Source organism: Rissa tridactyla, chromosome 6 (assembly GCF_028500815.1).
Source record: "Rissa tridactyla isolate bRisTri1 chromosome 6, bRisTri1.patW.cur.20221130, whole genome shotgun sequence".
NCBI classification, from domain to species: Eukaryota; Metazoa; Chordata; class Aves; order Charadriiformes; family Laridae; genus Rissa; species Rissa tridactyla.
This window is the reverse complement of record NC_071471.1, coordinates 56,148,990-56,165,325: the sequence shown is the minus strand read 5'-3', so window position 1 is coordinate 56,165,325 and position 16,336 is coordinate 56,148,990. Positions and strand designations below refer to the sequence as shown.

The 16,336-nt window shown below is 36.0% G+C and overlaps 1 protein-coding gene across 5 annotated transcripts in view; it reads right to left on the bottom strand.

The window, feature by feature from the left end:
• The window catches only part of DNTT (DNA nucleotidylexotransferase), a 143,780-nt gene that overhangs the window by 61,465 nt on the left and 65,979 nt on the right, over positions 1–16,336 (bottom strand). For all 5 annotated transcript variants that reach the window (XM_054207189.1, XM_054207191.1, XM_054207192.1 and 2 more), the window contains 4 exons: positions 10,240–10,410; positions 8,938–9,009; positions 5,771–5,894; positions 4,340–4,472 (listed from right to left, as the gene is read on the bottom strand). In XM_054207189.1, coding sequence (XP_054063164.1) covers positions 4,340–4,472; positions 5,771–5,894; positions 8,938–9,009; positions 10,240–10,410 — 500 coding nt within the window. The remainder of the gene's footprint in view (positions 1–4,339; positions 4,473–5,770; positions 5,895–8,937; positions 9,010–10,239; positions 10,411–16,336) is intronic.

Genomic DNA, 16,336 nt, shown 5'->3' with positions numbered 1-16,336 from the left:
CACGAAAGGCACTAGTTATTCTCCTTGATGCATTGCCCAGACACTTGGACACCTTCTTAAGAACTGCAATATGAAAACTTATCTAAAACAAAGTCAGTCCTTAGTCTACTTCACTCTACCTTAAGGCAAAGGCAGAAGAGGCTAACGTAAGTATGTCTGAGTAAAACTCATTTAAGGAAGTCAGAACTGAAATTGTGATACCAACAGGATGCCTAGGTAATTTCTAAAATACAATTTACTATATTATCAACAGGCACTATGTGCTTATATCATAGCTGTACAATCCTGCTGCTGCAGAGGTAACCACAACTATTTGAGTGTGCTATATGGAACACAAGAAAACTGAAACCTAATTTGTAAACCGTGTAAACTGTGAAAGCACACAGAAAGACTAACAGAAAGCCATACTGCAGTTAATGAACGTGATGATTTATTCTTATAATTTTATTCAATTATTATTCCAGATCCTTTTCTGAACTCCTGCACTCAAATTTAGTGTTTGTGAGTGTGTGTATTGAGATAAGAATAATAAGTACAGTGACTGAAGCCATAAAATACATACACTGTTTGATACTTTCTCCAAGTATTTTTGCTCTTAGGAATCCCTCAATCTAGATCAGCTCTTGCGGCAAAACCAAATATCAGGTAAATCAAGTTAGCAAAACCCGGGATCTTGTAGAAAGTGGTGATAATGGTTCAGCCCATGCCAACCTTTTACTGAAGTCACTGTGAAGCCATTTTCTAACATGGGGGAAAACTACTCCAGTTTCACCGTCATGAAACTTAGTATGAAGTTCTCTGTCTACTTGTCATTACTAACAAACCCACAACAATACTAATATTATTAATAAATAGCATTAACACATTGCTAATAGAAATCATATTTTCTGTAACAGGCACTAGTATATACAAGATGAGGTAATGCTATTACTACTGGAAAAACTCTTAATTCTCTTCATAGTATAGGATTACATTCTTCATAACCAGGAAAAAAAATTCTCATTTAACTCTCATTTAAAAGTGAAAACTTTCATTAGCCTAAACTACACTTCTGACCTGGAGATACTTGGGACAAACACAGTATTAATCAGGGATGTCACACATTAAATCAAATTTCTTTTATCCCCATGCCGGGACCTCTCTTTAACTCAGTGCTGGAAGGGAAACTTCACCCTCGGTGGCTTTTGTAACCTGTAATATGAGGTGCTACTCCCACCTCAGAATTTGTTTCATTAACTTTAAGAAGAAAACAGTCTTAAATCTCAGCAATTCAAAATAAGAGAGGCTGAGCACTGAAAATAATGCCATGCCAATTCCTGATTCAAATAGACTGCATGGTAAGTTCAGTCTTTCTGATAACATTGTCCATGGTATGTTTTATATTGCACTGTCAGCATCTTTAATACTTCCTTCTATACAGTCGAGCTGATAGACCTCACTAGATAGACAATGAAATATATTCCACACTGTGTGGGTGCAATTTATTTATTTCATAGCTACAATTGTTCTACTTCTGTATTTCCATACATTTCAGTGTTGTAATTTCTGTTTCAAAATGACCCAGAGAAGTGTCAGAAATAGATCTTAAAAAAAGAAAAAAATTCTCCCGATCTCTCATATGAAACTCATATGAAACTATACCAACTGAAACTCAAGGAAGATGTTTTACAGATGCTTAGCTAAGTGTTTCTGTAGGGGAGTAACAAAGCATAAACTCATCCAGACTTCATTAATTTATTCATTTCTGTTCCTGAATGATTTCAAATTGGGGAGATACTGAAGGGTTGCCACCACAACCCCTTATTTCAGTTACTTTTAAGTCTTTGTATTTCTTTATGGATTCAGATAGCTGAAAAGAGAGTTGCCTTCAACCAAACACAGTATTATTGCCACTTCCAACCAAAGACACAAGGAAAACACTTCTGATTAAAAATATTTTATGAGTTATTGTTTCGTGAAGACAGGCAGAAAGATGAAAGAATCGGAAAGCAAAGGCATCAAGGAAGTATCAGACTCTGAAGTCTGCTTCAGTAATATGACCCTTGAGAAGAGGTAAAAGAAAGAATTTGGGGGCTAAGCTGAAACTACAGAAATTTAGAGCAAAAGAAAAAATAAATTGTACACAACTGCTCAGAAAAACAGATCTTGGTATGTTCTCAGTAAGATTTCATCAGCTTTTACAATTTTCATGCCTTACTCTAACAACTTGCAGGTCTAGTATTTTGATTAAACCACATAGATCCACAGCAGTAATTTGGTTTTCCATTCCTGTCTATGGTCTTTTTTTCTCCCTGAATCTTCCACCATTCCGAATTAGAACAACACAAACAGTAGTCTCCAGTACTACCTAATCTGCAAATGGATCACTACTGACTTAATCCTGCAATCCTGCTTCCTTGACACAAGCAGTGTCCTAACACAGTCTCCAGACTATCAAACCTGTGCTCAAAATATCCTTGTCTTTTCTCTTCAAGACTGCATCATTTCCACAGTGCATTGTCCATCCTTCTTTTTGTTTTCCTGTTGCTCTCTAACATACAACTGCCAGACAAGTCTGTTCCTGCACTTGTGCTTGCAATTTGACTACTGACGGACTGATGCCCCAATGCTTTTATACTTTAGATAAGTGGCTTCTCTTGTGTTTGCTCTTAACCCTTTTGAACTGCTCCTTCATTTATACCTGAAAGATGTCTCATCTACCACCATCCACGATTATGGCTTCTATAAACCCCAATTAGCATTAAGACTAGTACAAGAAGCAATACAGAAGACTGAAGGTGAAAGCTAAATCAAACCAAAGAAAAGACCATGAACAAGTTTGCTGGGGTTTCAAAAAAGGTATTATTTACTTGAATTTTATACTAGGCTTCCTAATTTTAATTAAAAGAACTACTGCAAGCTCTGATTTCATGAAATTCCAGAAATCTAATGGAAAAGGTCTAGTACCTCATTAAATATATCCAGCCGTGTGTTTGTTTCATAGCTTTGGGGAAAAAAAACCGCACCTTTCCTGTAGTTCATATCTGCCCTACTGAATCTCCATGACTGTAGACCGCTAATGGCAGTTCTTTTCCTTGTAATTCATCCAGTTCTCCCACATAGTAAATAAGGTTTATGAGACTCCTGACTTTCAACTCTCCAGTCAAACCTGGAGGAACACAATCAACTGCTTATTTTTTCCAAGTTATGAAATAAATATACAAAACAAGATAAATCTGGGTCCTGGGGAACTAATATATTATTCAGGGCAATCATGAGCTATTTTTTCTCTTATGTTAGTAGTGTACAAGGTATAGTATGAGGGAGTCAAGTTGTTTGATTAATAAAATTTGCTTACTACTTTTATTAAAATATTTACATAATGATGAAAGAAACAAATAATAATTTGTTTAAACTTGATTAAATCAAGTTTTCTACAAATCCTACACTGCAGCATTTGTTCCATGGGCTGGTAAAATATCATTTAGGACTGACATTTTGAAACTTAGGTTTTTAATACATTCTCTGCATATTGAAAGGCACATAATTAATACAGAAGATTTATGAGCATGACGCATACTACAAGTAGTGACATATAACGGGGGACTGAGTACAGAGCAAGGAACCCGATACTCCTGAAGACCATTCCCAGTGTCAATACTTTGCTATGTGGCTTTAGGAAAGCTCTCAAGTAAGTGCTGAAAGAATGAATTGTGTATGTCCCGAGCAACAGTTCCAGGTTTGGTTTTACAGAGCAAGACCAAAATCTTTAGGAACAAAAATCACCCAGGAAAGACATTCTGAGATCACCCCATCTGTACAGAGGTTAGTGTATATTCAGTTTAGTCAGTACTTTATATTCGGTTTAGTCAGTGTTTACTGCAAAGTATACCTCTAACACTACAAACTCTGCCTTAGCACAATTCAATCTCATGTGAGCAAGTTCTCTTAAAAAAACCCCAAACCAGCAAACACAAAGATTGCCTTAATGGTGTTGTATCTTTCTTTCAAGCATGGCCTTACAATAGTCTCAGCCCTGGGAATTCAGATCCACTAAAAGAGAAAAAAAAAAGCTCAAGTACAGTATGTGATCTAAACATCATTTTTCCAGCAAGCTATTCGTAGGTAGATTTTGTTCTGACAAACCAACCGTCTATATACCATCTATATAAAACAGAAGCACCTCGGAATGTCGTAGGATTGCTCTCCTGTTTGAAAACAAAACAAACCAAACAAAAAAAATACATTGGAAACAAACTTATAATTTCCCACTAAGCTTTTTTGATTTTTCCAAGACATGAACATCATTTTGTGCGTACATGAATAAAATAGCCAAGTGACCTCATTTGTTTTCACTCACCTCCTGAAACCACCAGTTATGGTAACTAAAGCATCTGGTAGAAACGTACACACAGTATTCTTGACAATCAAGCTTACTGCATCCGCTTCTGCCTTAGATACACAGCTAACAAGGTCCTCATAGTAGAGAAACCCTGGAAATCAAAGGCAAAGAAGTGCCGATCACTCTGTGGAATTACCAAAATCTACATAGTGTTAGGTAAGCCCGATGTGAAATAGCCAATTCTCACCAAGAAGTTAAACCACGCAACTCGTACCATGGGCAAGGGAACCCTATCCAATGGGAAGAATTAAGAAATGCACGACCTTGAACATGAAACTATAGACTTGTTTCAGGACACCTTGTGGGAAGAAATATGTTTTGATCCAGCTTCTTCAAGAGTCTTCCTTCCTCCCCACCATTCCTGGAGTCAGCCTCCTGCCTTGGGTGTGGGGGATCGCAGGCAAAAGACAGCCTAGCCCTTCCCTCATCTTTGTCCTTAGAGTTTATATTTGTCATTATAATTTAGCAGTTGGGATAATTGCTGCACTTGCTGAGAACCTGAATATTTATAAATTACCCTGACTTCCCATTAACAGCATTTCTGGACATCCTGCTTTAAAAGGTGCTTCTCCTGAAATGACAGGGTTCTACCCAAGTACGGGGTTCAGAGGGATGTGAAATATCTCAGCTATCTTTATGTCTGATCACAGAGCTTGTATCAAAAGAGCCCAGTCCTGCCGCTTGCTTCGCATTTGGATGATATAGAAAAGAAAAAAGGACAAAGGAGCATGAATGTGGACAACGGATGATGCTGATCCAAGGGATTCTGAGGTGATGTAAAACATATGGGTTTAAAGCAAAAATCAACTTACATTATTTTAATCTCTTGCTATATAATCTTTTCTTAATGTAACTGATTCTTTTGTTTAAATGAGTTCCTTTATTTACGGAAATGGCACACACAAAAAAAAAAACTATGTGGAAGGAACATTATTTGTTTGGCCATGTTTAACACTTTAAAGGTAAGATGTGCTATGGTTATGGAAGTAATTTTACAAGTACTTTATTACAAAACTTGATTTATCACTGAAGTAGGAATGCCTTGAAGGAGACAGGTCTCCTCTGAAAAGCAGTTCTGGGCTTTCCTTACGTTGTAATTTTTTCATGACTTGTGCAATAATGACCCACTAATTGTTTTGCATATAAGAGCAGATTTCACTGGGTATCTGTGTAAGCAATTTTTAAAAATACCCATATTCGTATGTTTTGAATGACACTATTTTTAATTAGGAGCTCTGTTAGTCCAAATATTTTAACCCAATAATTTAATAATTACAAGAGACTACAGCAAGAAAATGGATGTATAAATGAACTTTGTCTGCTCCTCTGATTCTGTTACCAAGTTCTTAGAGCACCAAAATACAACTTTTTATGAGGCTTTCACCTTACCTGCTTTCTGCATTTTTGAGAGCTTCAAGGTCTTGACAGCTTTTACCTCTTCCACAGTTCGTAAACCCATTCTGTACCATTTCTCAGATGTCTTCACTCCCACTCCAAAGACTGAAGTAAATTGCTAAGGTCAGTAGAAGAACACACATATCAGCGTTGTGTTCTAAAGGAGCAGTGAATTAACAATAAGCAGGTATCAATGAGTTCTCACAGGGAAAATACTGGGCTGAGTTTATTCTACATCAAAGATAAATAATAGTATAATACAAACATACAGATTCAGCTTGCTTTCTTTGCATAGTGGTGTTGAACAGACTTTTTTTTATACATGGACAGTTCTCAAAGTGAAATCTAAATAATAATATGGTATTGTTTATATACTGTTAATAGCCCCAGCAGCTTTATGTGATTTACCTAAATGCACACTTTCAACTAAGGTTTGGAATAAGGATAGTAGTCTTTATTTTTACTGCATTTCTTAATATAAATGCAAACAATAATGTTAAGTAGCTGGATTCCCTTACTCTGACTTCATAGAATAAGAGATGTCTCAAGACTATCTTCCTAATTTGACTGACATTATGATTTTGTCTTACATGTTCCACCAGCTCTCAGTTGTACACACGATATTGGTGATGCCGCATTCCCACAAGATGGGGTCAGTGGGAACCTTGTGGCTCTTTAAATTCTGCATCGAGGGCAATGGGTCTCAATGGGGCATGGAAACAGATGATAAGTACATAAAGATAACTAATCTACTCTTATACTGCATTCTATGAAACCCATATGTTTCAGGGGACTGTGTTCTAAAATGGGATTCAATTTCAAATACAAATGGTAACTTTCATTTGTTTGCATGTAACAGTCTTACAATTCTTCAATCCTCATGTGAGCCAAGCTAAATTCTTATATGTCTTATTTGGAGCACAGATGTCACTATTTTGCCCACTAAAAAAAAAAACAAAGATCAAATCTACCAGTCTCTGAAGTTTTAGTATGGTTATATTCCATTTATTCCAAAGTCATTTTGTACAGTAACTTATTCCCCACGAAAGGATGTAAAGCAAAATGTCACAGTTGTAAGCATTATTCAGTGGATCAATATCTCAGATGAACACTGATATGAAAGCAAGAGGGAAAACTTTCATGCTTGCCCAAAAGCACGTTCTTTATGTTCAATTTGTCAATACTGAAGCTCTCAATAGTTTCTTTGTACTTTTATAGAATTCAATGAGTAGCTGTGTAAGACACGAATAACTGCTGTTTTCCATTGAATCTAAAACCTATGAATTCCAACCATGCTAGCTTTATTTTGTGTTTTTCTAATGAGATTAATTCTTTGGAAATAATTAAGATAAAGAAAAGAGAAGAATTAAAATCTTGGATAATATTAAATAGGAATTACCCTACATTTTGTATATAATGGATGAAATTACGTATTCTTTGTCCAAATCATGGGTCTTTATGAAAGAATGTGATTTTTTAAATACTTAGATTGTTATCTTTTAATGCTTTTGCTAGTGCTAAAAGATTTTCAAAAGGGTCTATTACTGGGTTTAGAACTATTCCAAGACACTTAATTAATATTGGGATAAAGAACTAAAGAAAATGGATTCTATCCCACTGTAAATTTTTAGAAAAAAAAAAAACACATTTTTTTCTTTCCATTCTAAGATGCATTATTATTCAGCATATTTATAGATGTCAGTTTAGAGACATTGCCAGGAGTGCAGTGCGAGTAGCAGGTAGCCCATTTCTTCCATTGTGTATGCAAGCATTGCTCTTTTCCAGCTGGTGAAAGTGAATTATATGAACTTGTCCTCTGTGGCATCCACTTCCATAAGGAGGCAAACTGACCATGTCATTCACATACCCTACATCTAAACCACAGACTGTATAAGTTATTTCAGTCGTTTCATAACCATGGTCCTGGGACCAACAGTGATCTTCTAAGTCATGACAAGTGATTTGCAGCAGCTACTGCAAACATGTTAAACACTAAAATTTAGGAATTCACTAGTAAAATGGGATTCTTCATGGCTTTCTTAGATACACATAAAAAATTGTTGGGAAAAACTGGCTACAGCCCATTTAGCCAAAACGTTGAGACAGGTTCAGCTGAACACAGGTTCAGCTATACAAAAGAACCACATAAATTTGTTGTAATTTGGCACGTGAAACCAGGCATAAAGCATATTGGAGGTAATCTGTCCCCTGATAGGTTTCATTCTAATCTCCAAGAAATTTTCTTAAACACTGAAACATAAGACTTAATGGCTGATCCTCAATCTCTATTACCATTAATAAGCCAGTCTGTTGCCTGAATCCTGCTATACATGTGAACCTACACGTCTTTTCTGAGTACTGCTGTAGATGCCATCAACAACTATCACTGAACATCCTTTCATACTTGTATTACAGGTCAGAGAGAATGGAAGAGCTTTTCAATATCTGAAGCAAAAGTGAGTAATTCAGGGGAGAATTAAACAGTCCCATTCATTTTACTCTCTGATTTGAATTTTTCTGAAGACCCAAACACGATATTTTTAGAGATTAAAACTGCAGATAAAATTGAAAAAATATTTTTCCAGTGGAGAATTCACTGAATAGTTAAGAAATGGGAACTGGAGTATTTATGCAGTTTAGATTCCCTGTAACTTTGAGATGTGTGACCATGATTCTGAATCTACAATTTGCCTAACAAAGAAATATCTCCAGTCCTTTTCCTTCTGCCTCACACAAAAGAGAATTAAAATAGATCTGAGTCATCTTCTTCACGTGGTATTTTCTTAATGCCAGAATAAGATGGTGTAGTGTTATAATGATAATCAACCGACAAAAACAACAACAACAACAAAAAAAGAACAAAAACCCCCATTGGGTTAAACTTACAGAAAAGAGTATGCATTACATTAGTTTTCAGGAAAAAGATTGTTTAGTTCAAGCTTACTAGGGACTGTGTATGCATCACATTAATTAGAAAGGTAACTGATTTCACCGTTATTCTTTACTCTATCACTATTTCTCTCTCTCTCTTTCTCTTTATTAAAGACCTTTCTTTGTTCTTGATATTGGATGTTGCTTTATAATAAAATCTACGGTTATGTCTAAATTCTACTAAAGGGAGGGAAATTTCAAGCAGCAGCAACAAACTTCAAAAGATTTACCTTAAATGATTTGTATCGTTCATCATTTAACACTTCTTCAGCTCTAGAACTCTCCCCTTCTTCAATAATCTCCTAAACAAAGAAAAACATTACTTTAAAAAAAATAACAAGTTTACAATAAAATGTAGTAAAATAATCTAAAAGAAAGTCTTATCAATCTGTGCAAACATGAAGAGCATCCTTAGTGAGTGTACTGTTTTATTCCATTAGGATCAAATTCTGCAATCCTTTTTAAGAAAGAAAATTACTGAGGGATGAAGGAGAAACTGGAACCACAGAATAAATTTCACAGTACTTATTTACTCATAAATTTACTCAAGGATGAAGTAGAAACTGGGACCACGGAATATATTTCACAGTACTTATTTACTCATAAATTCACAGCCAGAAAGCAGTTATTTATCATAAGCTATCAATGAGTTGTCTTGAAAATTAGATTTCATTATTTGGTTGCATTTACTTCTCTTAAAAGCAAGAGCATTGTAGGAACAGAAATATATATTCTTGAGTGTACAGTTCCTTTAGTCTTTCTGATAAAAACTAAAAAAAAATAATAAAATACCACCAAAAAACCCACCAATAAAACCCCAACAAATCACCTCAGTCCCCAGGTAGCAGGTACAAAGGGCACTTCAGAGGCTACATTCTTGACTAGCGGAGCGAGGCAAACAAGGAGCCAGAGTGAATCACAACACTCAGCAATGACCTCGCCAGACAGCTGAGACCCCCTGACCAGGTGCCTGCTGGAATAACAGCACCCAAGATGTGGGGTCCTGAAAAGGCTAAGAATTACAGAAAAATGCAGGGAATACTCAAAGCTCCAGTAAGATTGTAAAGTTCATCCATCACCAGAATAAAAGGCTCTGCTATAACTCAGAGAAAGGCAGGGTTTAACACTAAAGTACTAAAATATTTACCAGTTCTGCAAAAATAGTATTTCTAATAAAGCATTCAGGTGAGCAAAGTGATGTTGCCAAGGGCAGAAGTCACATGAACAGAACTATTACCAGTTAACCTGTCACATCCAAATCAGAGAGGCTTTTAAAAATTACATAGAAAGATGATACTGCATTATGTACTAATTTGTATTTATTATGAAGGGTAGGTGTTCCATGACAGAACCTTGTTACGACAAAAGGTTTCCAGAAACCATTGCATTCTTAGTAACAAGGATAATGTAATGTTATTACAGGAAATACAGAAGGTTGTGTAAATACACAGAGATATCAATGCTCCACTCCGTGACCTCTAAAAGTAGATCTGTAAAAGAATCAATTGGCAGATAATTCAGAGGTATGTTACCTCAATGACATCTCTGACTCGGTCTCCCATGCAGGGCAACCCTTGTATATCTTTCATTCTGGTTACTGGAAATGGAAGGCATTTCAGCACAGAAGCTGCTCTCAGAAATTCCAGGCAGAATATTTCATTTTCTTTGAACTCATAATTTTCAGCCATTACCTCAAGGGCATCCTGGGGAGAGGAAAGAGGAGAGGTGTAGAAAAAAAGTTAAAGGTTAATAAAAGCTTAAACTACTCAGTATGCTCCTTATAAAGGTTACTTTGTACGCTAATTCAAGAATTATTTCCTTATACTAGGGTGAAAAGATACAGTTCATACAAAAAAAATTCAGCATAATTTTCTAAACACTTGAAATTTTCCAAGTATCATAAAAATTGTATTTTAGAGACAAATGTGGGAAAAGATTCTTATCTGTAACAAGGCCAAACTTTAACAGCTTTTGTGAAATAAACTTTCCATACTCTATGCAGATATAATAAATCAGCATGAAATTGCACTATAATATTTAGAATTGTGCCCAAACGCGAGTAATCCAGCAAGTCAGTACATGATAACTTAACTTCCTTTTCAGACACAACCAAACAGGAGTCTGTCAATACTAGAAATCATCATCTTCTTTTTGAATTTGCAGCCATGTTTCTATTTTGTAATTTAAGGAACAAACTTGCTTTTTCCTCATTTTTTAGATGTATGACCTATGCAAATAGAAATATATTTTCTTTATGGTTCTTCAGCTATCCATGGCTTGGTTTATTCAACGTGGCACTCAAAACCACCTGGAGATTGCTGGTACAATTCTTTTTTCCTTTTTTTTTTTTAACTATCCACATGTCATTTATGCAGTTTTGGAGTCTCCCTCCCCCTCAGAGTTTATAAATCTTAATGGCAACAATTTTTAGAAATGAAACGCAAGGAACAGATCACACAGTGGTGATGAAAAGAGGCAGGGTTTTTTTGGTTTCACACTGTAGGATACTGTATTTTGGGAGAGAACAAATGCTGCAAAAAAAGTTTGTGAATAACCCAAGGTAAGAACTTATGAAGGCTTGCAGCTGATTAGCAGCTGGAAATCTGAGATCTTAATGAAACCTTGCACAAAACCTCATAAATTTTCAAGACTGCAAAATTAAGTGGTTTCTTCAGAGACTTTTAAGAGTGCACCATTTCCAGAAGAGACTTTCACTGTGCAAAATATTTATCTAAAATGCATCCTGCACCTGGCTGTTAGGGATGGTCTGGTGCACTATTCCAACAGCACAGGGCAGGCTACGGACTATAAACCATCCAGCCTTGCAAAGCTCCCACGCTGCCCCGCATCCTGCTCTCCTTCTGGAGATCCCCTTTCTTACTTTTCAGCCAGTCTCTAAAGAGCAGCCAACAGGTCCTGGTCTTCAAAGGGCCATATCTCCCACTATATCAGCTGCTGCATTGCCTTCCTGTTTTCCAACTTAGTCCTGTTTCTTCTTTGACCCATGAGGCATTACAAAATATCAAAGTGGCTGTCAGCGTGCATCTGCCTGCAATTATCACTTTACTGAGCTGTAGACCAAGTGTCTGTTCAGAAACGGTTTTGGAACAAGGATAAGTAACACTCTGTGATACCGATATCAACAGCAAATAGCTTACTAGAACAATGACCACAGCGGATAGTAGGAAGGAATAAGATTAAACAGCTTTTTCCTGCCCTCAGTGTTTATGGGATCACTGTTCATATTTAGGCTCAGATGTCATTTCAGTTGTAATTAAATGTATTATTATATAGTTTAAAGAAAAATATTTTTTTTATTTTGTTTTGATTTTTATGTTTGCATTAACATGTTCTACATTGGAAGATAAAGCCAAGTAAAAACCAGCAAGGCCTTGCACATCCTGCTACGTGCGTAATATCTCCAAGTGAACTGGAGTCAGTTCCAAGCCCACTAACTGACGTGACAGCAAGTCCAGTGAAGTCATCCCTTTATTACATCCACGGAAGTCAGAACAGCATCTGTCACTCTGCATTGAAGGAATACAGCCTGATTTCAACAACAACAAGATTTTACTGGAGGTACAGTCATTTAGATCATTAAAATAGAACAGCTTCTTAAAATTTAATGTACCTTTCACAATGAATGTATATTATGAACGTATTACATTTCATTGTTTGGTCAGTTCCAGAAAAATGATTTGTTGCATTGTTCAGATTATAAACATTATAGTCTCATTGAAGCAAAATGAAGGTTTTAATCAAAATCTTCTAGAAAATGTTGTCTCTACTGACCCTACGATTTGCAAAACTTTCCTCTTAACAAATCAAAAATATGAGATCTGAATTGGTTTGACAGTATCTCTTTGGAAGAAATAGGTACCTTAGATGAAACAAACACTTCACTTTCCTTTTTTTTTTTTTCTGTGCTACCATGTTAAAGTGTGTAAAAACAGTTAATTCGGGCTTGCTACAGAGAATTTTCTTTGTTCTGTATCCTCAGTATAACTTCCCTCCTTGATTTCTCTGAGAATCAGTCACCTATTGTCCATCTCACTGGAAGAATCCTCCCCTTAGCTGCATATTTATTTACCAGCTACCCCAATTACCCTGATTAGTAAGTGCTCTGAATGCCATTTTCATAACATTTCATGGAAGACCTCTTGAGATAGAGAGCTGTTTAACGAGATGCTTGATCTGGAAGTTTCTACCACTATTTACATTCTACTAGCTCTTGGGTATAAGGAATCAAAGGGAGGGGAGAGAACACTCCTTTGAGGGGGGGAGGGGAGGGAGGGAACAAAAAAAAAAAAAAAACCACACACAAAAAACCCAAAAAGAATATTCAGTTACAAAAATAGTGCAAAAAACCCTTCCTTCCTTACAGCTGCCTTTAAAGTTCTTGCAGTGGCTAATTGTTGGATTTATTCAATTGCTATTCTTTTTTCTTCTTTCCTACATTTAAGATCTTTATTTGCTTGACAGATATGTTGTATTTAATTATATACTTTTTGGTTAAAGACAGGTGCACATTATAGTTCCTATCTGGAAAGAAAACTAATGCAGAAAAAGGGGAAACTACTAATTTGAGGTCACAAGCGACATGGCTTCATCCCAGTTTGCATATGGAAGAAAAAACACAGCATACACAGTACTGCAAAGTAAATGGAGAAATACATTTCACAAGCCGGGTGACAGGAGTCAGGCGTTTCCTCTGCTGTGGTTTTTTTTGGATATTCTTCCCAGTTCTTATTCTTTTTATTCTTGATCAGCTTCAAAGATTCTTTCCTACTGTGCAGTAGAAGGTGCTAATTCTTGCCTTAAGAGAGGTTTACAGTTCTATTCCCCAAATTATGATCACTTTTGCTTCCTTTTTCTCTCTTTACAATTTGTCCCCCGTCAATACTCAAGAAATCAGTGTCTGGCAAGAAATTTCTTACTCTGGTTAACACTAGCAGGATTAATCAGGGGACAGAACCAAAAAGGTATAGTTGCTACCTTCTTGTTAAAATAGTCTATGCAGGCAAAACAGACAGAAAACACTTCTCGCAAAGTACCTGCTCAGCAGTATGTAGTAATGACAGAGACCGGCAAAGTCATCTTCTTGATTAGGAGGCTCAAAAACTCTAGGGATGTTTTTTCTCACTCCCAACAGGCGGCCTTCTCACACACACATTTAAATAGATGTATTCTACACTGAATAATCAGCCATCATGATAAATGTCTGCATATACCAGCAGCACTGCTGTTTTAGAGAGGTATTGGCCCCTTCCTACTAGCGGGAGGGCAGTTTTCAGAAAAGCTGTGTCACCACCATTATTGAAAAAGACAATCAGATGTAGCGTTTTACTCAGAGGCTGTTGACAGTCAATGAGAAAATACAATCAAAGCATGTTTATCATTCTAGTTTGCATTTTTCAGTGTTTTCCTGCCTTTGCAAAGCTCATTAAGCTGTTTTAAATAAACAATTAAATAGTATTGAATATTCATTATTCCGGTACAAAACATTGCTTGCAAATGCTGCAATTAATTACAGATCTGTCCTTTTACATAAAGCTGCTTTTGACATTCTTTTTGATAAAATCTTTCTGCTTTAAAAAAAGAAAGCAACTGATTCCAAGTGGAGTTGCTGTCTACTGAATATTATAGTCCATATAGAATAATATTCCAGAGAGAAAAAGCACATGAAACTCCTATATTAGCTGAGAAAAAACTTGCAATCTATTAGATCTCTGGTGAAATCCACTTATGGTGATATAAAAAAGGAAAGTTACTGACCCCTCATTTATTCTAAATATTCGTATTTCTTACATTAAGCACCTCACCATCTTTTTATCAATCAGGTCAATCCTCAGATTGCCTGTTTAAGGTTTAACAGGAAACTAAATTTCCAAAGATTTCCAACATGTGGATTTTTAATAATCTCCAGGCTGTTCTGCAGGGGCTGCTCTAATTAAATGTGAAAGATAGCTGGGCTACAATTCAGTTCTTCAGTTATTGCAAATTTTCCATCTGTATCAGAAATTGTGAAATGTACGTTGGTGAGATTTGGGCTATGGAAAAACTTGGGGATGTAATGGACTTCTAGATCCCAGCAGGTCAGATACAAAAGTACCCGAAGATTTTGTTGAATTATGTTAAAAATAAGGAAGAGCATGGATGTACTGACAGAAATTTTGCAGCTCATTTAATATCCAGTATTTAAGAACCAATAAGATAAAATATCATTAACAAAGCAAAGTTACCAGTAATCGTCTTGCACATATAAAAATGCACACTAAAGTATTATATTATAAACACTAAAAACCAGAAGACAGAAGTCAACACAAAGAGAAAGATTCTCAACAAATACATAAGAATGATTCTCAGAAAAAAATGGTAATCAATAATGCTATGCTGGTTTTTGACTGCTGATCAGATAACCCAACAACTTTCAACATGAATACCAGAGCACGAGTCTACTCACATTCAGAAAAGCAAAGGAAGCCAATGGTCCCATGCCATGCCTCATCCTACCCTGCCTGTTTCAACAAGATTGTCAGAGCAGTTCCATTGCTACTTACAAAATAGTCTTTAATAACTTCAGTTTAAGACTCTGCAAGAACAGACATCACCAATATTATACCACCAAGAACATATTTTAAATCTAATCTGTTTTTTAAAGAAAGCATTACAGCTTCGTGGTCAGGGCGCTTGTCTTATTCCCATGCCTACACCCACTGCTCCTCTGCCGTGTGACCTTGGAAAGCTGCCTCAGATCTCCCTGCCATTGTTTCCCTTGCTATCTTTCATTTGCTGTCTACGAGGGTTGTGAACTCTCCAGGCTTGAATTGTCTTTTACAATGTGTTTGTACAGCATCTCTTATAAAAAAGGCCTCTATCTTACTTGAGCCTGGAAATGCTACTGCAGCACAAATAAAAAAAATAATAACATACCATTGTACAGGTGAACTTAATCTGCTGAAGAGCTAAATAGCAAAGTTTGCTAAACAAACAAAGAAAAAAAAATCCTACGTGATACCTGGCTGAAGGGCTATTACACTCAGAACACCAATTTGAGTTAAATTGCTTTTCCTCTCAATCCCTGTTTTCTACTTGAAGTTTATTTAGTAAGTCGTAAATCCAAAGGGTGGGTCCTAGTTCTCACCACATTGCTGTAGCCAGTGGTTGGTGTCCATTGAAAATGGATCAAAGTGATTTTAAAGAGATTTAGACCAAATCATTCATTCAAATAATTTTCTTCACACTTTTCCCAGTGTAATTCCTAATTTCATCTGTCAATGGGAAGAAACAGGGCATGTGAATACCTTTTATATAGGCAGAGAGAGAAAATAAATACTTTCAGGTGCTTATTTCAAGGAGAATTAACCAATCTGAGCCAACCTGTAGTGTTGACTATAGTGATTTCCAAATAAATAAAATGATCAATTTTTGTTCAATTGGAATTATTTTAATTTTATTTTTGGTATCTGAACTGAAAAGCCCAATACTTGCCCAGGTCCAAAGATATTATCACGTCATCTTACATCAGCTCAAGAAACAAAGGAGCTGAGTGAATAAGAGTAATAGCATAATGTGCACAATCTCAGGTTCCTTGTATTCACACTGTTATTAGAAATAAATATCTGTTAG